Below are 24,809 nucleotides of genomic sequence, written 5' to 3' on the forward strand. Positions count from 1 at the left end.
GCCTACCTAAGGGTAGGGGAGTGGGAAGAAGACCAGGGCCGTCGTTATTAGGCCACACAGGCCTGGCACTGAGGGAAAAAGGGGAATTTCCCGAGGGGAGTCCTGTGGGGATGGGGAAATCTTTGGAGGAATCCAGTTATTCGAGAAGGACTTCCCCACCCCACCTGCCTCCGTCAGCCATCCCAAGCAGCAGCTAGAACTTCTGTAGTTCTTCCTCTGAGTGCCCCGAGCCTGCTGTCTGCCAGAAAGACTCCTAGAGTAGAGGATTGGACAGTAGGGTCAAAACCCTAACCCTTGGTTGACCACCGGCCTTCCCTATCAGGACGCCCCATTACCTCCCTTTTCCTCCTGCTTCCCCTGAAAGAGGAGTCTCAGCAGTTATTTACAAAGATTTATTACAGGACGGGAGGGGTTCAGGCCTGGAGTCAGGGAAGAAGGGGAAAGGGGCAGAGCAGCTGGGGGACAAGGAAAACCTGGCGCCCCCGCTGTGTGCCCCACCGGGGACATAAACTAGGCGGCATTCCTGGCATCAAAGCACAAAACGCAACAAAGAGGTCTCTGCCAGTCCATCTTCCAGGCACCCAGGAGGAGCAAGGATGATTAAGGGAAGATTCCCAAAATGTTGAGGCTGTGGAGAAAAACGCCTTAGTCCTGGACCCTGGTAGAAGCCGGTGAGAGAAGTGGTGACTTGGAATCCTCCATAGGAAAGTGGGTAGAAAAGGATCTAAGGGTACCTCAAGGTTCTCAGGACCTCCTTTCCCCAGATCTTAGGGTCCTGCCCTGTGGGTCTCCTGTGTCCAGGGGAGAGGATCTGGGGAGTAGAATTGTGAAGGGCAAGTCCCTGTTCCCGGTTTTCTGGATTTTCCTATGTGGGCTGTCTCACATCCCACCTCCCGCTAGGTGAATGGAGGAATGACTGGCAGGGGTGGGCATCAGGCAGCAAGTGCCCAGGTTCTCTGGGCATCAGCCAAAGGTGGGCAAACAAGCAAACACAGACCAGCCTTAGTCTTCTAGAAGTCAGAAGCCGCAGCCCTAGCAGGCGAGGGGAAGAGCACAAAACAGGGTGAGGATAGAGTGGGTTTCTGGGGAACAGCGATGTCCCCTCCACTTCCTCCTGGGAGATGCAGGCTGGGTGCCTATGTGCCAGGCTCAGAGGGGGAAGGGCGCTGCGGTTCCTCCCCAGGCTCTGAAAGGCAAGCAGAGAGGGACTCAGGGCCTGGCCCCACCCACCAAGATCCCAGCCCCTCCTCCCCATTTCACACTCCCAAGCCTTACCACTTAGTGCTGGGTCTTCCACTTGGTCCTCAGAGCCTCCATCTCTCTCGGACTCATCCAGAGGGGGTGGGCGCTCCCAGGGCCCCTCCAGACCCTGGCCACAGGTTGTCTTTTGCCCAGCTGGGGATGGGAAAGAAGAGATAAGAACACAGGCTCTGCGTATCCATCTGGCTGTCCTGGAGTGTGAGCTAAGTGTCTGATGGCTGAGGTTAAGCTTTCCAGGGGCATCATGGAAGCATGGAGAGAGAACTGGGCTAGAACAGCTCTCCCAGCAACTAGCCATATGGCTTACATAAGTCAGTTAGTACCTTTCTGAAGGAAATAGAAAGGGGGAAATTGTGTAGATTACCTTAAACAAGATGTAATAGTGAATACCCTGCCCAGCCCAGCGCCAGCACCCAGGAGCCACTAGGAGTCATGGTGGTTTATATTGCTCCATCATAGGACTATCATTTGACCCGGTGCCCTTCTGCATTTTTTTGTTTGTTTGTTTGTTTTTGTTGTTTTGTTTTGGTTTTTTGTTTTTGTTTTTGAGATGGAGTCTCACTCTGTTGCCCAGGCTGGAGTGCAGTGGTGCGATCTCAGCTCACTGCAACTTCCACCTCCCAGGTTCAGGGGATTCTTCTGCCTCAGCCTCCCAAGCAGCTGGGATTACAGGTGTGTGCCACCGTGCCTGGCTAATTTTTGTATTTTTATTACAGATGGGGTTTCACCATGTTGGCTGGACTGCTCTTGAACTCCAGACCTCAAGTGATCCACTAGCCTTGGCATCCCAAAGTGCTGGAATTACAGGCATGAGCCACCGCACCCAGCCACCTGCTGCTTTTCCTGAGGGAACAGTCTCCTCTCACCCCTCTTCCACAGTTTTGGAGGGGTCTCAGTGGGGACTGATTCAGGTCTTCCAGCTGTCTCTTGCCCACAAAGGGACTGAAGCCCAGCAACAGCTTTTGCCCCCATGGCCAATCTCCTCACTGCCAGATATGCAGGCAGGAGGCCCAAGGCCTTTTGTTTGTGTGGAAGAGCTGACAGCTTCTAGTAGGGGTGGTTGACTCTTCAGCATTCCCATAAATAATGAGACTAAAAAGGTTAATGGGCCGGGCTGGTTCTTGAATTTTAAATTCTACATCTAAACACTAGAGGGCACCCTCCCACTCCATCCTAGGAAGGAAAAAGAGGAGAAACAGACAACAGTCCTGGAGAGGGCAAGTAAATTAGGCAGCCCTCTGCACCCCAGCAGAGACCACATCCTAGGTTCAAAAATGTAGGTGAAATGCAGGTGACAGGGGTGTTGGACTCTCCTGGTCCTCCATCCCTGAATGTCCTCACACCCCCTTACTGCCATAGGTGGGAAGTCCTCTTTTGGCTCTAGCCTCAAACCCCAAACGGCCTTGGCCTTAATTCTCAGGGAAGAGAGGAATTATTAGGGAAAACCTGATTGGGAGAGGGACTGAGCCAAGGATGGAGGAAGCCCATGTCTCAGGTAGGGCTGAGTTCGGGGCACCCCATGGAGCGAGAAGACAGGGAGGCCCCTGTGGTGTCACTACAGTTTGCGTGTATGAGACACTGAACTAGAAGGGGACGTCCTCGTATACTCAAGGAGGACCCACAGCTAACCCACATGTCACAGGCCCCTCAGCTTACCAGACTGCCTGATGACCTTCAGGACTTCAGCCTGGCTGTCCTCTTCTTCCTCTTCTTCATCATCCTCCTCTTCCTCCTCATCTTCCTCTCTTGGATAACCCAGCTCCCGGAGCTCCCCCAGCTCATCCTCCTCCTCTGAGGCCTGGTTCTCATTCAAATTGCTGATAGACTGCAGGTGAGACTCAGCAATGCGCTGCACAGCTGGCACAGAGGAGACCGAGGAAAGCAAGGGTCAGCCAGACACAGCCCATGGATCTGGAGATAGCATGTGGCCCAGCCCCCAGCCTCCTTCCCGTAGGCCTGGGGCAGAGAATACCCCCTCAGGGGCCCAAGTTCAAAGGCCAAAGTTGACAGGTCAGCCTGATGGGTGTCAGACCAGGGCAGAGGCAGCCAGGGGTAGATTTGATCATGTTTGGCTCTTAAGCTGTCCCAAGATGCTAGCCCCCAGGAGGCTGCCACGAGGCAGCTCCCCCACACCATAGGGCACTAGGCTGGGCAAGACCAGGCGGGCACAGCAGCAGCTTAACATTCCCTGGCTGGAGAGCTTGATTTGCCAAGTACCCAGTACGGGAGACAGTGTCTCCCAGCTTCAAGCCCAGGCAGAAGGCACAGGGCATAGGGACCAGGGCCTGGGGATTTGCCACTTTCCATTTCTTGGGGGTGCCCAGCCTGCTGAGGGCTCACTGCTTACCCTGATCCTACCTCCCATGCGATGCATAGTCCCCACTCCCTGGCACTGCCCAGTCATAGATGCCAATCCACATACTCCTGCCCCGGGCTCCAAGGGACAGAACAATTCCGAGGCTGAGGACATAATAGTCTGCAGCCAGTGCAGTCTGTGCCGGGGGATGCAGCGTGCTCAGATGCGGCCCCCACAATCTTGACCCACATCCCCAGGTTCCCAGCTCCCTCTGCGGTGACCTAGAAAGCAACCCCCCCAGCCTCCAAAGACCTGCTCAGATAGGGCTGGGAAGGGAACAGTGTGGGCAGCTGGAGACAAGTTTCCAAAAGATGGAAAGGAGCAAGGGGTTAGAGAAAGGGGCCAAGGCCAGGGGTTCTGGGGGATGGCAGAGTTTGAGGGGCCACTGAGGAGAGGCTGCAAGAGCTGGCAGGATCTTAGAACATATGCGACACAAAGTTCACAGGCCACAGACAAGATGCTGAGGAGGGGCTGGGGGTGGGGGAATGGGGAGTTGCTGCAGTTCCTTCTTGGTCTGCCAGTGGCCCCTCCCCTCAGAAGGCCCAGAGGGGTAGAGCCAGGCTGGAAACCTCCGGCACAGTGAGCAGGGTGCTATGCTCCTGCCAACTCGGGGACAGGCACAGAGGGTGCTTTGTATGTGCCCGCTGCCCCACCCAGCCCCCAGCTCCCAGCCCAGTACCTCCTGCTGGCTCTGGGCAAGCTATCCAGGCAATAAAAGCACAATAAATCACCCTACCCTGACCTTGGGGATGCGGCAGAGCTTCATCTTGAGCCAAGTGTGAGAGCTCCAGCCTTGGAGCACAACCCCTCAAGCTAAGACTTAGTGCTGTGCCCCTCTCTCTAGGGCCCTCGATTCTTCCCTGACAAGCCCCAACCCTGCCGGGCACCTTCCCTTGCCCACAAAAGGACTGAAGCCTACAAAACAGTGCCCTCCTGGTAGAGAAGGATCCATGAGGGCTGTGGGGGGAGGTAAGGCAGGAGAGCAGGTGGCAGCCCAGGCAGCTTCCTTCTCCCCCCGCGGGGGAGGAGAGTTCACTTCGTGAGCCACAGTGACAACAGAAGGTGTGTGCAGCACTTGCGCTGGTGCCCCGTGAGCCTCCCTCGCCTCCCCCACCTCCCTCATGCCTCCTGGGCTCTCTGGGGTCTCCCCATCAATCCTTCCAGGCTGTCTCCTTCTCTGCCCCACTCTGTGGGGCCCCGAACTCCCCCCACCACAAGTCTTCCTTCTTCAGTTGGAAGGTCCCTGGCCTTGCCCCAGACTGGCCACCCCTCTCCTGATCCCTTTCCTCTTCCCTGCCTCTACTCACCTGGACTCTCCTAAGATGTGGCCTAAAGGGGCAGTTGAGGGGATGCACAATTTTGACCACTGCACGGTGCATGGTAGCACCCTGGCCCTAACATCTTCATCCTGGCCTGTTCGCCCATGCTTGCAGTCAAGAGCCAGGTCTTCCCCTCACATCCATCCAGCCTCTCCCTACCCAGCCCAAGGTGGGAGGGAGAGGGATTTCTTAAATTCTCTCCTGAGAAGATGACACTCTGTCCCTCATGCCTGCTTTGGGGCCCTTCCACACACCCCTCTAGGTGGGGAGGTCCTTCCAGGTGCTGAGCCACACTGCCCACTTGCTGCAGCTCTGACCCTTCATTTTCCTGTCCTGGGGAAAGCAAAATAACCCCTTCCCTTCTCTCCTCCCTTCCCAGCCTCTCCTCTCTGTTCCCAACCCTGGCAAGTGGGCTGACAGGTACACCTGTTGACCTTGGCTGGTGCTGGGAACTTATTAAACCCTCCCCCGAACCACTTCCCAGCATACTCTTCCGGTAGCTCTCCCTCCCAACCTCCGCGGGAGCGGAGGGGGCTGGCTGGGCAGGAAGAGCCCCAGGCAGGAGTTGAGGTGGGGGTTGGTAGGCAACAGGGCTTAGTTAGGAAGAGGCCCTCCTATGTCCTTCAGGTATATCTCCCCAGCTCCCTGACTAGAAACGAAGCCTCCTCCAGGTTGGCCCAGAAGTCTCCCTCTGACTCGCATCTCTTTCTCTTTGCGCACCTTCTTCCCTCTTCTTGGACCTGGGATGCCCTTGCCTGCCTGTTAAATTCCTATGATCCTTCAAATCCAAGCTTAAACATCTTTGTGTACCTTCCTTGACCCTTTTCTTTTTTTATTTTTTCCCGAGACAGGCTCTCACTCTGTAGCCCAGACTGGAGCACAGTGGTGCGATCATAGCTCACTGCAGCCTCAAACTTCTGGGCTCAAGCAATCCTTGTGCCTTAGCCTCCCAAGTATCTGGGACTATAGGTGTGCACCTCTATGCTTAGCTCACTTTTTTTTTTTCTTGAGACAGAGTTTTGCTCTTTTTGCCCAGACTGGAGTGCAATGGTGCGATCTCAGCTCACCACAACCTCTGCCTCCCGGGTTCAAGTGATTCTCCTGCCTCAGCCTCCTGAGTAGCTGAGATGACAGGCATGCGCTACCACGCCTGGCTAATTTTGTATTTTTAATAGAGACAGGATTTCTCCATGTTGGTCAGGCTGGTCTCAAACTCCTGACCTCAGGTGATCTGCCCGCCTCGGCCTCCCAAAGTGCTGGGATTACAGATGTGAGTCACCGCGCCCGGCCCGCTTAGCTCACTTTGTAAATTTTTCATAGAGATCGGGGTCTCACTGTATTGCCCAGGCTGGTCTCGAACTCCTAGGCTCAAGCAGTCCTCCCGCCTTGGCCTCCCAAAGTGCTGGGATTTCAGGTGTGAGCCACCTTACTTGGCCCCTCCCTGACCCTTTGAGGCAAAGAGCCCCAAGGGGGCAGGGACCAAATCTGACTCATCTTATTCTGCCCAATGCCCACCAACTTGGCCTGGCATATACTAGGTGTTGAGTAAGTGTGCAAAAGGAATGGCTTGCTTTTCCATGGAGAAAGGGAAGCAGGAAAGAGGAGACCAGTGTGCAGATCTGTGCAAATGGGATGCAAATGGGAGGGGAGGCCAGGGGTGAAGCCCACAGAAGGCGCCCTGGATGAGCAGGGGTGGGAGGTGGTCCAGCACAGGCTGGTGAAGAGGAGCTGCAGGTGGAGTCCCTTGCACGCGGATGCCTGCTGGTTGTCTTAGGCCAGCCATCTCTTTTCTTTCAAGCCCACAACCCGATGTTAAGGCCCATAGCTGCCCATTGCAGCCTCAGGACTCCTGTGTTTTGCAAGGCCAGACTGAGAAAAAATTGGTCTTTACGTTGGGTTGTTGCGCCACGCTGACAGCGGGCTATGTGTGGCGAAACAATCCCTCCCCACTGACAAAAGCTCCCCTAGCGTCTGCCCAGTTCCAGGGATCAGGCGGACAGCCAGGAAGGTCGGTGGGGGTATAGTACCTTTCAGCGAAGGTGGTGTGTAGGCACAGGGGTTGGGTCTCTTCGACTTGAGATGGTGCCCCTCTCCTGAGGCTCTCTGCCAGGGGAAGTGCCAGGTTAAAGGGGCTCAGCAGAGGCCCTTGCCTTCACCATCCCTCCATTCCATCCCACCCATGGCCACCCAAGCAGACTGATTTAGCCACTGCTAATGGGTCCTGCACCTAGGCTGAGCCTCCCCACCCTGTGGCTTTAGGGGGGGCCCCCCATAAGCCGTGGCCTGGTTCAGGGCAGGACTCTAGGTCCTGGAGGTTCCACCCTGAGTCTGAGCAGAGGAGGATCTGCTGGTGGCACCCTGGCATGAGGCACTCTCAGAGGACTGCCCATTGATATGCTAATGTGTCCTCTTGGGTGGCACCCCATACTGGTTGGTTGTCACTGCAGGCACCCGTCCACCCCACCCCAAGGGGCCCAGGCATCCCTCCTTCCAGCTGCCCCAGGAAACTCACCTGGTGGGGGGAGGCTTCCTCCTCTGAGGAAGGCCACCAAAGCCAACCGAACCAGAACCGAGCGAGGAGGAAAAGAGAAGAGGGAGAGAGAGAAAGAATCAGAGTTATTTTCCCCAGGGTCTCAATCTCTGGGGATAGGGAAAGTGTGCCCTCTCCCTCCCGCGGCTGGGAGGTGTCATGTCAATAAATAAAGCCAATAGAGTTGGGTTCCCAGACCTTATCCACTCCCCAGTCTCCAGCTTTGACTCCTGTTCATGGGACTTTGGCAGGGCCCCTAGGAAGGCATCAGAGCTAGGGTGGGGCCAGGGCTAAGTGGGCAGGGAGGGGCCTACCTGGTGAGGAGTGCTCTGAGAGCCGGAACAGCATGGCAGGCGTTGGTCTCCTGCGCCGGATCTAAGGAGATGGAGGGAGGGGTGACTGGATGGACACCCGCAGCCCTCCCCCACCCCCAGGCAGCAGGGAACAAACAGTGCTTTGGAGTCCCCAGGGAACCTTTGAATCAAAGTCTGTCAGAGCCAAAAGGAACTCTGTAGTTCACCTAACCCCCTCATTTTACAGAGGTGAAAAAGCAGGGCTCAGAGAGATTTGGCAATGTGCTTAAGGCCACACGGCACACCAAGTCCAAAGGACGAGAAAAACCCCAGTCACTGACTCCCAGCCCATGCCTGTCCCACTCCATGGCTACTCCAGAACAGACATCTCCCTTCCTATCTTCTCCCACCAAGGCCCTTCCTCTCTCCAGTTTCTGAAAACATCAGACCTCGGAAGCCAAAGCTGGCTACAGCTCCAGCTGCCACGGCTGGGCCCTCTGGGGAAGATGCCCCACGGGCCATGGCACCCACGTGGCCCTGCCCACCTAAGATCAGCTCAAGGGCTTCAAACAAGCTGGATCCAGCTTTTCAGAAGGAGACTGAGCCAGGGCACTGCAGGCACCCCCCACCTCCAGCTGAGGCTCAGGGACCCAAAGGGGCCTGGGGGACCTCTCTGGGGGCCTTGGTTTGGGCTTCTTTTCCAGTCTCTGTAAAGCTGCAGAACTCTTCACCCAGTCCTTGTGAGAAATGAAAAGTTGCCCTCCTTGCTACGTGAGCCAAGCAGCAACTGACCGCCCCCCCCCCACCCCCGCCCCACCCCTCAGCTTGGCAATCAGACCAACTGTCAGTTAATTAGGTCCCTGTTGAGCTCCAGGGAAATGCACAAAGAGAACCAGGTGAGTTAAGCTGAAACTGCCACTCCCCAGCCAAGCTCCCCATGACACCCTCATGACCCAAAGCTGCTTAGGCCCAGGACTGTACCCCCTGCCCTCTATCTCCCCCCATAATGACTTGGCCCCCTCATCACTACTCAGTGGGGAGCCAGCTGCATCTCAGCTCAGCAACAAGTGACCCCTGCTCCACTAGGGATGGGAAGTGGAGCTCTCTGTCACAGCACCCGCCAGCCTTTGGAAGCCCCTCAACCCCCAAGAAGGCCCTCAGGAGGACTCAGTAGTCTGTGGGAAGAGGTCTGGCTTTGTGATGACTCCCCACCTCTCCCTCCTTGGTGTTGGGGCTCTGGGACCTGATAGCAGGAGGCCAGAGCCAGGTTCTGGAGACCCCAGCCCAGGCACACACGCGGGATTAGAGAGGGGCAGGGTAGTGGAGTCACCCGGTGGCAGCCTCATACTCCTGCCCTGGGTGACAAGGTCAGTGTCCACCGCTGCTCACATCTGACCAGCTCTGGGATAGAGCCAGGCGGAGCGGTCCCGGTGGTAGCCTAGGAGACTGACCACCCTTTGGGGACTGTGCTGGGACCAAAGGACGCCCCCACCCCACTCCTGGGCGGTCTGGAATCGGCCTGTCCCCCCACCCCCGCACCCCCAGCCTCACTGCCAGGAACTCTCTTGCCCCGGGATCAGGACCGAAGCCGCGGGGAAAAGTTGCACGAGTCTCCAGCTAACTTCACACGCGGCCCCGCGCCCCGTCCTGACCGAGGCAGAGCCCGGCTCTCCTTGCGCCCCCACCCCCAGGCCAGTCCGGCCGGGGCAGCGCCTTGGGAGCGCGAAGAAGCCCCGCGGGGTGTGTCGGGGACGCTGCCGGGGTGGGGCACGGGCCCCTTACCATCTCCACCTGGCGGGGGTCGAGCTGGCTAGGGGGCGCGGGCACCGAGAACTGGATCTTCTTGCGGTCCTTGGGGTCCATGGCGCGCGGGGTGGGCGGTGGGGCTGGGGTGCGCGACTCGGGGTCCCGGCGGCGGTCTGTGCTGGGCTCCCCCGCGCAGGCGGCGGGCTGTGCGGCGAGAGGAGGAGGAGGGCTGTTCGCGCACGGATAAAAATACCGTGCCCGCCGAGGGGAGGGCGCGGGAGCGGGAGGAGGGTCGGCGCCCGGGCTGGGCGCGCCCCCAGGCTCTCGGGACTCGGGGCTCGCCCCCCGCGCTCGCTGAGCCAGGTCTGTGCCTCGCTCCCTCGCGCTCCCCGGCCTGGGTGTCTCTGCGTCTCGGTGTCTCTCCCCTCCTGAGTGTCTCTGCGTCTCGGTGTCTCTCCCCTCCTGAGTGTCTCTGCGTGTCTCCTCTCTCTGCCTCTCCCGTCCTTCTCCACCTCCCTCCCTCAGCCTCTCCTCCTCTCCGCGTGTGTCTCTGCCTCTGCCGGGCTCACCCTCCGGTCCCAGCTTTGGGGTCCCCAGCCCGTCCCCTCCGCCTGGGACTGGCGCCCGGGTGCTCGGAGGGAGGGTTTAGGGGAAACTGGCCAATGAGCATGGAGAATCGTGTTCTCCTGGGGCTGGGAGGAGGGTGGGAGTTAGAGCCAAGGCCTGGGGAGCCAGCTGGGGGGCCCCCTGCGGTCTCCCCAGAACTTGAAGCTGCATTATTGATGGAGTCCAGCAGAGAGGATAAAGGGGGAGGGAGGGGGAGAGGGGCAGCGGGGAGGCAGGACTCTGGCTTTAACCCCTTCGTGGTCCTGGTACTGGGAGTTTCAGAGAGGCCTGCGAGGTCGCGGGGAGAGTACCAGCCTGTCACGCTGTGAATGGGGGTGTCCTGGAAAGGGAGCGAGTGTGACCGAGTTGTGTGTGGGAGGACACGTGTCAGTCATCGTGGCAGGGAGAGTGTGCAGGGGTGTGCCGGGGCCCTGTGGTGCCCATAGCCAGGGAGTGTGTGTTGGGGGGTCCGGTGTGGTGTGAGTGTGTCTGTGTAAGTGTGTCAGAGTGTCAAAGATGCAGGTGTGAGTGGCAGGGTGTGGGAGGACTGCGTGTGTGCGGGGGAGGGTGTGGGTGTGGGGGAGGATGTCAGAGGCTGTCAAGGTGATGGGCAGGCGTGTGCCAGCTTGCAGGGGGTGGGGGACTGTATCCACAGCTCCGCTGTGCAGTTGCTGGGGTATGAGGTTGTGGATGTGTGAGCGCTCCTGTGAGGGAGAAGGGGAATGTGCCCTGCCATGATGTACTGTGGATTCACGTGGCTCCTGTCTTTCCTCTCCGGATCTAATGGGGTGGGGAGGACAGGGCCAGCCCAGAGTTGGGGTGGGTTTGGGGGCTGCCTGTACACGTGCCATCACGTGCATGAATTTGGTGCATTCAGAAGCAGGGTTGGGGGAGACAGGTGTGAGCCTCTCTCTCTCCAGAGGTGTTTGTGTGTGTCTCTGGAGCGGGAGCAGGAGGAGCTGGCCCTGTGGGTGGAATGTCCCTGTCTATTTGGTCTATTTGTCCGGGCCTTGGGTACCTTTGCAGGAGCTGCTGTTTCCCTCCTTGGAGCTGTGCAGAGGGTCTGAATGCTTCTGTCTAGCACTGAGAGGGTGTGTGTGTAGACGTGTACATGCACGTTTTCCTGGGGCTCTGTTTGTGTTGGCGTCCTCTCTCCTGGTCACTCTCAGGCCTGAAACCCCCAATCCTCCTGCAGCTTTTCCACTCCCAGCCCCAGCATCTGGGTCCTGGGTGGAGTGAAAGGCCAGAGGAATCTTCTGGAATTGGGGTCAGGGCCCACTCTGGGGGTGAGGGAAAGGGTGGCAGGAGGCCCAGAGTGTTGCTCATAGGAGTGGGATGTCCTGGCCATCCAGCTCCACATCAGCCCACCCCAGGCCTGGCTCAAGTCCCTGTATGTTTGTTGACTTATATACTTGTTGGGAAACAGCTGGATGATAAGTTGTTGGCCCAGGGGTGTAGGCATCTCTGGCAGCCCCTAGGCTTGGCCCAGAACCTCTGTCGAAGATGGGGTGTGGTGGGGAGTGGCAAAGACCTGTTTGGCAGTGCCTTGGGAGGGTAAATAAGGAGGTCCTGAAAGGAAGAAGGGGTATGGGAAGGGTATGGCCCAGGCAGTGGCCCGGACAGCCACTGGGTGGGCAGAGGTGGGGAAGGGGCTTGTGGCTTCCAGTGCTGGCGGTGTGGGGAAGGATCGTGGGGATGAAGGGGACAGAGGATAGCTGGGAGGGTGATGAGAGGGTGGAGACAGGGAGGCATCAGCACCAGTTGCACCTCAGAGCCCATAGGAGCTGAAAAGGCTTCAGGGAACATGGCAGCTGAGCCCCATTTGAGCAGGAGGGCTTATTTACGGAGGCTCTGCTGAACTTATTGGAGCTCTGGGAGACCCCAGATCAGGAAACATTCCCTGGATCCCAGGCTGGGGCAGCTGAGAAGGGAGATGAGGGCAGAGAAGCCTCCCTCTCAGCTAGGCCTGGAAGATGAGGTCTTTGGGAGCGGAGGGAGGGTGTTTGCCCATCTCCCCCAGCCTGTGGCCAGGCTGGCATCTAAATCCTGGGGCCAAGAAGGGTGGGGAAGACTGGCTGACAGAGGGACAGACACAGAGGACAGACATGAAGGAGGAGGAAGAGACTGCACAGAGACAGGACGTGAGAGAGAGATTGGGGGAGAGAGGAGAAAGCAAAGAGAGACAGAAAACATGGTTGAGGGATGGAGAGACAAAGGGAGGCAGAGAGAGAGACAGCGAACCTCACAATGGAGAAAGGCAGAAGACAGAGATGGAGAGAGAGTAAAAATAGCTCAGCATTAAGATAATTGCAGCTCGCAGCTCTGCCCTCCGTTAGGAATTAAATGAGGTTTTATTACTTTGATTTTTCTCTCCTGGATCCTACGCGACTTCTCAAGAACTTGGGGAAAAGTTTTTCAGGTGGGCGGCCAGGTGGTGGGGGCTGTGTGGGCGACAGAGGAGGAAGGGAATGGGACTCCTGAGAGCTGGAGGAGGGGTGGGCAGGGGCAAGGAGTGGGGACGGGCTGCTGGGGACAGTGGAGTCCGGCAGGGGCTGGGGGAGGTGGCTAGGACCAGGCACAGGGTGGGGGTGGGAGGGCACTGAGAAGCAAGGGGCCAGGGTGCCCTGCATTCACTTTGACTTAGAATTAATCATATGCAAATAAGATGTAAAAATAATATGCCACTCCTTGGTTATTATTCTTGGGTTAGAAGCACAGGCAGTTGGGTCCAAGGAACAAATTCAAGACCTCATTTGACATAACTCTGATTGAACTGTGGGTCTCTCTGCTTGGACTGACAGAAAAAGTTGACGGTAGGGTGTCTATTAATGTATCATAGGTCTGAGCACACTATTTTGAGGCGTTTCTTTCCCATCATGTATCTTCACACCATTGCTGGATGCCTGCCGCGGGGCCTGGCGTGCAGGAGGCCCTGCATTCACCTTTGGAGGGAAAATTTGGGAGGGTGGTGTGAGGCCTTTGCCCTCTCCCCGGATGGGGGGAGAAGGGACACTCACTCGGATCTGTCCCTCCCTCCTCCCAAGCAAGATGTGTTTACCTGGACAGAACATCAACTGGGAAGTCCCAGCCCTGGGTAGAATTTCAGATCTGTAATTTACTGTGGGAACTTGGACACATTTCTTGGCTACTCTCTGTGCCTCAGTTTCATTATGCTTCAGAGCCCACCTCACATGGTGGCTGTGACTATTTAATAGTAAGAAAAATAAAGCCCCCGCCAGGGCAGGGTTCCTGATAGCCCTTGACCGAGGTTCTCGCTTAGCGCTCTCGGGATGCGCTTCCAGAAAGAGCCGGCAGGTGGCGGAGTCGGCCAGGGTTTGGGTGGCTGCTGCAGGCACTGTGGGTCTGGAGTTGGGCATCACATCCGTGACCTTGGCACCACAGAGCTGAGCCAGAGCCGGCTGGGTTGGCATGTGGCAGCTGGAAGGGAGGCCCCGGAAGTCCCAGGAAACACCCTTAGAGGAGCCGGGGAGTGCTGGCTGGGAGCACTGGGGTGTCTTTCCCTGCCCTTGGGGGAAGGGAGAAGGGGGGACGCGGGAGGAAGAGGAATTCCAAGGCCCACCTCTCTGGGGAAACCCGTGTACCCGAGAGGAGAGGGCAAGGACACCCTCAGTAGGAGCAGTGGTGGCACCAAGACAGGTGGACAAACATCTGAGACACTCATTTACACATGCACTCATTCATTCATTCACCCATCGTCCATCCCTTTGCCCATTCAGTAAATTCACATTGGGTGCTTAGGAGCTTTTTTTCAAATCAGCTTTGTTGAGTTACATTTTGCCTACAATAAAGTGTTAAATATACATTTCAATGAGTTTTTGGAAATTTATATAGCATTTGACCACCACAATACAGATATATAATGTTTCTGTCACCCCAGAACGTTTGTTTTTGCCCCATCCAAGTCAATCTCCCTTCTCCCCTCATTGGGTGTATCGTTAACTCTTAGCACACTATTTTGATACGTGTCTTTCTCACCTTTTTTTTTTTTTTTTTTGGAGACAGGATCTTGCTCTGTTGGCCAGGCTGGAGTGCAGTGGCGCCATCACGGCTCACTGCAGCCTCGACCTCCTAGGCTCAAACGATCCTCCTGCCTCAGCCTTCTGTGTAGCTGGAACTACAGATGTGCACCACCACACCTGGCTAATGTTTTTTTTATTATTGTTTTTTGTAGAGACAGGGTCTCACTTTGTTGCCCAGGCTGGTCTCGAACTCCTGGGCTCAAGTGATCCTTCCGCCTCAGCCTCCCAAAGGCCTGGGATTACAGGCTTGAGCCACCGTCCCTGGCCGCCATCTCTGTTTACATCATCACCGACCTGCCACAGTACCCAGAATACAGCAGGCACTGCATGACGCCGAGAGGATGGTTTGAGAAGTGAATGAATAGATGAATACATGAGTCAGAAATTGACAACGGTGACACATATGGAGCCTCTGTGCTGGGCACCGGGGCTAGGCCCTTCCTATGCACTCTCATTTAATCCTCGCTAGTATCCTTCCAATTCACAGATGAGGCTATTAGATTCAGAGAGGTTCAGCAGCTTTTGCCCCGAGTCTGGGTTCAAACGCAGACAGTCCAACTCCAGAGCCCTCCCTCTTTAACTGCTGCTTTTAACACATTCAGGATGGACGCGTGGAAGATCGCTTGCACGCACTGCAGTGGGCTCCTCTCTTTCTCTGCCCTGGACCAGGTTTCTCCCTCTCAGTCCCGCCGGTTTGGACAGTTCGCGGAAGCAGTAGAGATCGATGTGCGGAGGCTGCCCTCTGGTGGCACAAACGAGTACAGCAGTATATGTGCCCTCTGGCGCCCCCAGGTGGGAGCTGGGAGGTTGTTGAGAAGAGAGCAAGCTACAGCCCACAGCAGGGGTAGCCTCAGCCCCCGGCATCTGGAGACCCCCTGCTCTGGCCACTGCCTGGTGCCCCCCGAGGTGCCAGCTGAGGCTGCCCCCGAAGAATGCCAGCTGCCGGAGCCCCCCGCCTCCCACTCCCTCCACCAGCCTTATACACACTCCAATCCCGGTCCAGTCGGCTGCTTCCATTCCCTGAAGAAGAGGCCCTAAAGTTAAAACAGCTGTTAATTTATAAACCAATTTTTCCGTGACTGCTTAATAAATCGCCAGCAGCTGCTCTGCCCCGTCCTCCTGCCCAGGCACCCGGCCCCGGGGGCTGCATGGAGAAGCCCAGAGCCGCCAGCCTGCCCTTCCTGCCTTCTTCCCCCAACCTCTCCAACTTGCCCCCATTCACCCAGAAACGGGGCATCTTGCTTGGCAGGTGGGTGGGGGCAGGGGTGTGGACCCTGATGAACCCAGATTCTCTGGTCTTCAGTGGAGTGCTGAGACAGGGATGGGTTTTCTTTCCTAATGGGCTGCAGCCCAAGGGCCATCCCTCCCTAAGTCCCACAACCCCCATATCCCACCCGACTTTCAGGTCCGGAAGGTGGGTGTCAAAGGTTTCTCTAGTTTTGGGGAAATGAGGGTGTCCAGATTCCCTGGGGAAGTCCCCCTTAGCCACCAGGAGGTAAGGGGACCCTGAGAGCATGGGAATCCCAGTGTTCTGTCTCAGGGTGGTCCCCCTGACAGATGCTAATAGACTGACTCCCTGACCCCGCTGTGCTCTCAAGGGTGGGCTGGCAGGGGGCAAGAGATGCTGGGATAGCATCCTGTTCTGGAGCTCCCAGTGCCCATCCGTCCTGAGGCTCCAGTGTGGAGGGATCAGGGCCACCTGAACACTCACTTTGCCCAGCTTCTGCTAGCATATAAACAGCACCATGAAAATTCACATGGGGAGGGGCCATGTGAACTGCGGGCTTGAGGCCTGTTCTTTCTCCTTGCATCTGCAAGTTCCAAAGGCACCCAGGGTGAAAGGCCACCTGCCACCATGATCCCTGACTGCTGGGCAAGGGGGTCAATCTGGCTCAGCGTGTGCAGGGTGGTGAAGCACCCCAGCTCAGAAGCTCAAGTCCCAGTTCTACCACTTAGTAGCTGTGTGACCTTGGCCACGTCATTTAACCTGTCTTTCCTTTCTCGGTGTCTCCATTTATAAAGTGGGGATAACAATAGAATTATAAAAACTAGGCAAGTTGATGCTCATAAGCACACAGTTTAAAAAAACAAGTGATTTATTACAAAGTGTTGCTTAGTATTATCTTCTCATCCCCCTGCTGGAGACCGAAGCTCCTGGAAAACCCAAATAGGAAACCCAAATAGCAATTCTTGAGGTGGGGGTGCCCAAGACATTTCCAGGGGCAATGGGTGGGGGGCAGGTAGGAATGCAGGGACAAATTTTTTTTTTCTTTTTTTTGAGATGGAGTCTTGCTCTTGTCGCCCAAGCTGGAGTGCAGTGGCAGTGATCTTGGCTCACCGCAACCTCCGCCTCCCAGGTTCAAGCAATTCTCCTGACTCAGCCTTCCAAGTAGCTGAGATTACAGATGCCTGCCACCACACCCGGCTAATTTTTGTATTTTTAGTAGACACAGGGTTTCACCATGTTGGCCAGGCTGGTCTCGAACTCCTGACCTCAAGTGATCTGCCCGCCTTGGCCTCCCAAAATGCTGGGATTACAGGTGGGAGCCACCGCGCCCGGCCTATCTGGGACAAAATTTTTAAAACCCAGCCAGGATTCCTGAGTTCTGTGGTCCTCACAAGGCTTTATCATTCTGGGCCCTTCTGTTCTCCCCCACCCCTCCACCCCCATCCCCACCCATCTCCCACTACACAGCCAAGGCCCTTCCTTGGCCTGTCTGGGAAAGGAAGAAAAGGCTCCATCCCACCCCAGCCCCTGGAGCCCCCACCTTTCAAGAAGCAAGTTCTCTCTACCATCTAACTGAAAGCCCTTCCATTTCTCTAGTCATCAGGGGCTACCACGACGCCCTCTCGCTCTTCCAGGAGGCAGAGATCCCAGCAGGGGCAGAGATGGAGAGGGATCAGAGGGCCTGGAGGACTCTGTTGGACTCTGCCCTCACACAAGCCAGGTGTGAGCCTGGCCTTGCTACATCTTCCCTGTGTGTTCCAGAGCAGCTTAGTCAACCTCTCTGAGCCTTGTGTTCCACATGGAGATAATTCCAGAACCTACCTTCTGGGTTGTTGCAAGGTTTGGATGGGATACTGCCCATGAAGTTCTTAGCAAAGGATGTGGTTCAGAGCAGGAGCTGCAGAAATGGTGGTGGGGAGAGGTGGTGTGCTGGAAAGAACCCACACAGAGCTGGACTGTCTGGGTTCAAACTCCACTCCACTACTCACAGCTGGGTGACCTTGAGCAGGTTGCTTAACCTTCGTGTGCCCCTGTTTCTCCATCCTTAAAACGGAGACTGTAACAGAACTTGTGTCACTGGGGGGGGATCGTGAGGCACCTAGAGCTTGCTGAACAGTTCTCCAGCTAAATAAATGTTTGCCGAGTTAATAGTCTTGTTAGTTGCTGTCATTATCATCGGCCCCCACTAGAGCACTGACCCTCCTTAGGCTGTGCCTTATCCAGGGGCTTGTTGATGGCAGAAGGTTGGAGGCTGAGCAGAACCAGACTAGAGACCCTGGCATGGGGAATACCGGCTCAGGACAGGCCCACAGTCCCCACCTCCTTAAGGTGCCCACCTCTGGCATCCTCCTACGCCCTGGCATGAGCACAACTGGTTCTGTCTGCCTCCCCCAGTCAATGGCCCTGCAAAGCAGCCAGCCCCCTCCCTGTGCCCGGGTCCTGACTACCTCCTGGAAATAAAGCAGGGTCCCCAGGGCCCACTCAAGCCCAGGACTACTCTGCCAGGGTGCCAGCTGGTGCCCATGGGGGCGGGGCAGCGGTTTGATCGTGTGGAAGGGGAAGGCTGGAGGCACCCCCAACCTTGTGGCGCCCATCAGATGTAAGAAAAGGCTGGGGCCAACCAGAACATCCTTCTAGCTTCCTTCCCCTTGGGAGAAGAGGGGTGGGAGCTAAGATTTGCCTGTCCTGTGCCTCAGTTTACTCAGCCATCCAGGAGATGGAGTCTTCATTCCTGTCTCCCAGGCTACCTGGGGCCCCAAAGCCTTGGCACTGGCCTCTCACATCTCCTAGACCTCTTTCCTTTCTTAAAGAATCCTAGTTCAGCTCCTGGTCCCCGCCCAGGTTCTCTCCTTAGAAGCCACTAAGGAGGACACTGAGCCCCAGAGGGGGAGGCAGAAGCCACCGCACGCCGGAGACGGCCCCTGCAGAATGTGAGGCCGCATCTCCAAGCCCGTCTAGGGTGCCAGTCCCCGCCGGGGTCAACGGCGATCCCCGCCGCTGCCCCTTCCCGCCGCCACTGGCCCTTTAAGAGCCTCTCCGCGCGCTGCCGTCCCGGATCAGCCAGAGAGACCATTAAAATTTTATGCAGAATGAAAATGGGCCAGGTCTCCAGCTTCCTCGCTCCCATCCAATGATTTATTACTCGCAAATACCACAGAACTAATTAGTATAGTAATTAATTAATACGCATTTGCATATTTGCATGTGCAATTAGTGCAGTGGAGTGATTACTGGGAGAATGAGGGGCCCCGATTGTCAGATGTGAGGGGGAAGTGGCCTGGAAAAGAGTTAGTGGGAATGAACTTTGTGGGGAGCGAGATGGCGGGGAGGGAGGGGAGGCAAGCGCGGGCGAGGCGGGGGGCACCGGGGCACCTCGCTGGGGCACAGGGCGGCCCCGCCCGGGAGCATGGGGCAGGACTCCCCTGCGGGCCCAGGACGCAGGTCGGGGGCCGAGACCCCGGCGCCCCCGCCCCGCCCCCGCCGCGTGGCATGGCTCCAAGCGCGCGCCTGATTGTTATGCATTGTGTTTCTTGTAGCGAACGGAGCCGGGCGGAATGGGGCTGGCACAAGCTGTTTCCCTGCCACGCGGCGGTGGCACCTTAAAGGGGCAGCGTCCCCTTCCCGCCGCCGCGGCCGGCCCGCCCGGTCCCCGCCGACCCCACCTCCGAGCCGGGGCGACCCGCTCCCCCAAGCCCGGCTCCCCCAAGCGGGAGGCCGCGGGGAGGCCGCCCCGGGAGGGCGCGCGGTCCCATGGGGCGCAGGGCACGTGCCGAGGGAGCCCGGCGGGCAGGAAGTCAGGGCTTCGAGCTGGGACTGGGCGGCTGCGGCGCGCCGGGCGCCGTGCCAGACGCGGGGCGGGGGTGGCGAGGAGAGAACCGGGAGCAAGCCAGGAGAAGGACAAGGAGGAGAAGGAGCGAGTGGCGGGGGCTCACCGGGCGCCAGGTGCTTGCTCCTAGGACGCCGCTGCTCCTCCTTGCAAAGATTTTGTGAGGCAGGGCTTCTTATTCCCATTTTACAGACAGGAGGGCAGACGGGGGCGGGGGCTGCAGGTAGCTGGTGAGCAAGTGGTGAAGCTGGGGCTCCTGAAGCTGGTCCGTCCATCCCCAAATGTTCAACGCGGTGCCAAGGGACAGAGGCTGGAGCGCCATCAGGGGACATCAGGGAGGACTTCCTGGTGGAGGCAGCACCTCGCTGAGTCTGCAAGGGCTAGGAGGGAGTCTTCTGAAGAAGCTGAGGGAAGTGGTATACAGGGTGGAAAAGCTCCATGGTTAATGTGACTGCTCCCTCTCTGTGTTTAGAAGCAGGCTCCACCCACCTACCCACCCATGAGCAGAACTTGATAGATCCAGACCAGGGCATCATGGCTCCTGTGACTTGGGGACCTGGCCAGAGGCCAGTTGCCAGAGGGCAAACCCTGGGCACAAGTCCTTCCCAGGGCACCCTCCTTTCCCTCTCCATTGCGGAGTCTGCTGGTCCTACGGTGTGGAGACCACAGCGGTTTCAGAGAAAGGGACACACTTTATAATAGTAAGAGCATGAGCCCTGGAGTCAAGCCAAACTTGGTTCAAATCCCAGCTCTGCCACTTTCTAGCTATGTGACCTTGACACATCAGCCTTGACGGCAACCTCTCTGTGCTTCAGCATCCTGGTCTTTAAGTGGTGGTACTAGGAATCCCTCCCACAGATGTCTTGTCAAGAATAAAATGACTCCTGTGAAGGCCAGTGCCTGGCACAGATAGCACTCACCATTGTCATTATTACATTAATAAGTATGTTATCACACAGAGTGCTGAGGCTCTGGGAATGAGAGGACCCCAAAGTGGCAACAGAGTCCTGGTTTCCAGTCCCAGCTCTGCCACTCACTTATTGTGTGACACAAGGCAGGTTGCTTCCCCTCTCTGTGGCTTCTTCATCTGTAAAATGGGGAGTGAGCCCATGAGACCCTACCTCTCTAGACTATTCCCTTCCCTCCCTGTGGACCCCAATTAAAAAGTCAGGCAGGGCACAGTGGTGTGGGCCTGTAGTCCCAGCTACTTGGGAGGCTCAGGTGGGAGGATTGCTTGAAGCCAGGTATTTGAGTCCAGTCTGGGCAACATAGCAAGACTCTTGTCTCTAAAAAAAAACAAAAAACGGCTGGGCATGGTGGCTCACACCTGTAATCCCAGCACTTTGGGAGGCCAAAGTGGGTGGATCGCTTGAGGTCAGGAGTTTGAGACCTGCCTAGCCAAATGGTGAAACCCCATCTCTACTAAAATACAAAAATTAGCTGGGCGTGGTAGCGTGCACCTATAGTTCTAGCTACTCTGGAGGCTGAGGCTGGAGAATTGCTTGAGCCGGGAGGCAGAGGTTGCAGTGAGCTGGGATGGCGCCACTGCACTCCAGCCTGGGCGACAGAGCAAGACTCCGTCTCAAAAAAAGAAAGAAAGAATCTCCACCCTTCATGCCAGGCAGTCCTTCCCAGGTCCACTCCTGGGGCTGACTCAAGAGATCTCTGGTTAAATTGTGACCTCCTGCCCTGACCACAGTGTCCTGCACACACCATACATTCTGCCCCAGTGACCCTTTGGGGCTGTCCTCCTGAGCACTAGCATCACCACTATGGTGTGGGTCATCCGTGCCTACTGTCAGGCCCATATGTCCCCTGCACCCATGGGCTCAAGGGACGTTTCAGGGAATAGTCCAGCACCAAGCCCCTAAAATTCCCCAGCCCAGATCCCTGGCTCTGATTTCCAGGGGCAGAAACTGGGAAATGCCCAGGTCACAGGGAAGGTCACAACAGAGCCCGCCCTAAGGAAAGAGGGCCCAGGATGCAGCCTGGTCCTGTGCTGTCCCCACTGCCCTGCGCTGCAGCGTCAGGGAGGAGTTCCCCAACCCCCATCCGCCAGCACTTGGCCACCCAAGTGCGCACTTCATAACCTGCCATCCTTTTGTTCCTCCCATCAGTGCTGAACTGCAGGTGACCAGGTGAACCGTGGTGCTAGTCCCATTTTACAGATGAGGAAGCAGGGGGTTACATGATCTGACCAAGGTCACGAAGCTGCTAACTCTGGTACAGTTGCCACCTTGAGCTCCCTGTTCCTCTGCCTTCCTGTATGGACTCTGGGAGTGGATTTGGGAGGGGCTGGAGCAAGACATATCAACTTCTCCATGGAAAACTCACAAGAGAAGCAGAACAAAGATATGGTGATGAAGAGAGCTGCAGGAACAAAATTAAAAAAATAACATTGGGCCAGGTGCAGGGCTCACGCCTGTAATCCCAACACTTTGGGAGGCCGAGGTGGGCAGATCTCTTGAGGTCAGGAGTTCGAGACCAGCCTGGCTAACATGGGGAAACCCCATCTCTACCAAAAATACAAAAGGCAGCCAGGCGTGGTGGTGTGCGCCTACAGTCCCAGCTACTCAGGAGGCTGAGGTGGGAGGATTGCTTGAGCCCAGGAGGTGGAGGCTGCAGTGAGCCGAGACTGTGCCACTGCATTCCAGCCTGGGTGACAGAGTGAGACCCTGTCTCAAAAATAAACAAACAAACAAATAAATCAATAAGAAAAAAGAAAGGAAAAAAATAACACTGATTTTGCCTGAGGCAAAATCAGCCACCTCTGGAGAGAGCTGTTAGCTCTTTTGAAGCTTATTAGCACGCCCATTTTACAGAGGGGAAAACTGACATTCCATGTCAGTGCTGATATTGGTGGGGAAGCTGAAGAGGAAAGAGGGAAGATTTTGAGGAGGGACTTCCTGTGGGTGGAGCTCCTGTGCTGGCTTGCAGCCTTCCATTTTGGGGGCAGAAGAACTGACACCACCACCCTCCCAACAGGGGCAGGACAGGTCTTGGTGCCACAGCTATATATTGAGGATATTCTGTGTGCCAGGCTCTGGGTCCAGTTCCTGCCTTCGTGAAATGTGCTGCCCAGAGCGGCTTCCTGGAGGAGGTGATGCTTAGGCTTAAGGGGTGAGGAAGCTGGACTGGACACCTCAGGAAGAGAGAACAGCCTGAACAAAGATTACTAGGCATGAGGCTTGTAAAACCAGAAATAGTTGGAGCTGCTGAGGGCACAGATAAAAGCAGCAGCCAAATCAGGGGTGTCCCTAAAGAGCATGGCCTCATCTTAGGGACACTGGGAGCCATGGAAGGCACCAGAGTAGGCAAATACCATGTTTGCATGGTATTTGCATTTTGGATAGGATGTGCAGGGTGGGTAGCCTTGGTCCCGTGAGGTAAGCCAGAGGAGCAAGGGCCCTTAAGAAGTCAGGGCCAGCTGGGCGCAGTGGCTCACGCCTGTAATCCCAGCACTTTGGGAGGCCGAGGCGGGCGGATCTCCTGAGGGTGGGAGTTCGAGATCAGCCTGACCAACATGGAGAAACACCATCTCCACTAAAAATACACAAAATTAGCCGGGCATGGTGGTGCAGGCCTGTAATTCCAGCTACTCGGGAGGCTGAGGCAGGAGAATCGCTTGAACCCAGGAGGCGGAGGTTGCGGTGAGCCAAGATCGCGCCATTGCACTCCAGCCTGGGCAACAAGAGTGAAACTCCGTCTCAAAAAAAAAAAAAAGAAGTCAGGGCCAACTTCCCGGAGGAGGAGGGCCTGGGCCAGGCCCATAAGGCTGAAGGGTTCTGAGATACTGGGGAGCAGCATCAGCAGAGATGCAGCAGCGGGAGCAGGACGCAGCTGTGTCCCTGGACCTCATCTCTCCTCAGAGTGCCCCATGCAGGGCAAGAGTGTCGTGGGGTAAGAAGGAGAGGGCTCTGAGCTTGCTGAAAGGTGAAGGTGTGGGGACCAAGCAGGGGGTCCACAGCAGGGCAGGCCCTGTGGCCTCAGGATCATGGCCTGGTACCAGGGAGCAAGAGTCTGGCAGTCCCAGGCTCAGCCTCCTCGCCCTACTTTGGGGGGAATCTGTGACCCCCATCCCAAGTCCACCTCCTCAGACTGCAATTTGTGCAAAAGGCAAGGGAAGGGGCTGAGGACTCTGGGCTTGACCGGGACCCTCAGCCTTTCTGCTTTAGGAGAGTCTCAGGAGAAAGGTTCCAGGACCCAAAGTCTCTGGCCCAGCTGGGCATTAATGCAACAAGCATTTATTAAGCACCAACTCAGTGAAAGCTATGTGCGTGGCACCAGGCAGGTTGAATCAGCCCCAGGCATGGACCTGGGAAGGACTGCCTGGCATAAAGGGTGCAGACTCTTTCTTGGGCTTTTTTTTTTTTTTTAAGAGACGGGAGTCTCACTATGTTGCCCAGCATGAAGCATGAGACTAAAGAGATACAGAACAAGTCGTCACCAGGGTCCAGGCAAGGAGACAGGTGGGTAAATGGATCCTTCTAACAAAGGGTGGTAAGCTCCCCTGCCTGGGGAGGTCAGGGAAGGCTCCCAGGAGGAGGTGTCCAGGAAGCATCTTAGTGAGGAATGAGAATGCATTTGACCAAAGGGAAACTCAGAGACCAGTGCCCATCAGGGAAAGAGCTCTTCTCAGAAAAACAGGGTTCAGAGGCCAGAAGTCAAAGGTTACGGGAGCAAAGGTCACGCCACCTTTAGAGCAAGGAAACAATTCAGAGGGGGCTGGCTTTGGTGCAGGACTGGTGGGTCTCCTCTATCCATCCTTTGTCCCTGATTGGGGGTGGGACAGGGGGACAAGGATGCAACAGAGGTCTGACCTCGGTCTCTCAGCATCAGGCTGGTCCCACCCATCTTTGGGTGGGGTCTAGGCCCACAGTGGGAGCCCAGGGAGCAGGCAGAGGAAGTTGAAGAGAATCCTGGCGGTGAGTGGAGGTCAGGACAGGAGGTCAGCACGGAGGAGGGGGCTACACCTCACTGGCCCTGCCCTCCCCTCCCCCATGGCACCACAAGGCACGCAGCCGCATATCACCCGTGCCAGCCCTCACCTCCCGGCAACGTCGCCGCATTCTCAGCCACGCCATCTGGCGTGCCCGCCGCTCCCCGGCATACTGCGGCGGGCGGGGAGGAGGGGGCAGTGGGGCAGGTGCCCACCCCAGAGCCAGGAAGAAGCTGCAGGTCCCCCTCCCCCAGCATCCTTTGGACTTGATGTGGGGCAGGGGCTGGGGAGGGAGGTGGCAGGTGCTCCGATGCTTTAGGAGGAATCTTCGAGCATCCTGAACTGCTGGAACACTGCTGGGCAGTGCCAGCCTGCCCCCTCCCTTTCCTCCTCCCCCCATAGCACGGCTAATGGCAGGAACACAGGTCCCTCAAGGATCTCCAAATTCCTGCCCTTCCCCTCAAATCCGAGGAGGGGGGTGAGAAGACAGGTGGCCCCCTCCCTCCCCGTGCTCCCAAGCTCGCTGGGTTCTCACCTGCTGGCCCCACTCAGCCCAGAGAGGCCCCAGGAGGTAGACAGATGTGTGGCTGAGGCCAGGGGCTGGACACCTGGGTTTGATCCACCTGCCGCCCCTCTCCCTGCCTGGAGCTTTGGTGGGAAATGAAG

At 56.9% G+C, this 24,809-nt stretch overlaps 1 protein-coding gene and 1 long non-coding RNA gene across 3 annotated transcripts; both read right to left on the reverse strand.

The window, feature by feature from the left end:
- Positions 1–377: 377 nt before the first annotated feature.
- On the reverse strand, positions 378–10,248 carry PPP1R1B (protein phosphatase 1 regulatory inhibitor subunit 1B). 2 transcript variants are annotated; one of them, XM_003831461.5, is made up of 7 exons: positions 9,541–10,248; positions 7,780–7,840; positions 7,448–7,470; positions 6,963–7,038; positions 2,917–3,117; positions 1,276–1,395; positions 378–1,186 (listed from the first exon to the last, which is right to left on the reverse strand). In XM_003831461.5, the coding sequence occupies exons 1-7, from the start codon at positions 9,619–9,621 to the stop codon at positions 1,137–1,139; spliced, it is 612 nt and encodes a 203-aa protein (XP_003831509.3). In that variant the 5' UTR covers positions 9,622–10,248; the 3' UTR covers positions 378–1,136. The 2 variants fall into 2 exon arrangements, with proteins under 2 accessions (XP_003831509.3, XP_003831508.2); XM_003831460.5 differs by lacking the exon at positions 9,541–10,248 and adding an exon at positions 8,304–8,428.
- A 3,800-nt stretch (positions 10,249–14,048) lies between these two features.
- LOC117976493 (uncharacterized) lies at positions 14,049–24,809 on the reverse strand. Its single transcript, XR_008621593.2, has 2 exons — positions 24,679–24,809; positions 14,049–19,608 (listed from the first exon to the last, which is right to left on the reverse strand). It is a non-coding gene; the product is annotated as an uncharacterized LOC117976493 (long non-coding RNA).

Source organism: Pan paniscus, chromosome 19 (assembly GCF_029289425.2).
Source record: "Pan paniscus chromosome 19, NHGRI_mPanPan1-v2.0_pri, whole genome shotgun sequence".
Lineage (NCBI taxonomy): Eukaryota > Metazoa > Chordata > Mammalia > Primates > Hominidae > Pan > Pan paniscus.

Coding starts and splice junctions, on each gene's coding strand:
- PPP1R1B (XM_003831461.5), bottom strand. CDS start 9,621: ATGGACCCCAAGGACCGCAAGAAGATCCAGTTCTCGGTGCCCGCGCCC. Junction 7,039..7,447: donor AGGAAGCCTCCCCCCACCAG/GTGAGTTTCCTG, acceptor TTCCCCTGGCAG/AGAGCCTCAGGAGAGGGGCA. Junction 1,187..1,275: donor GGAAGACCCAGCACTAAGTG/GTAAGGCTTGGG, acceptor CTTGCCTTTCAG/AGCCTGGGGAGGAACCGCAG.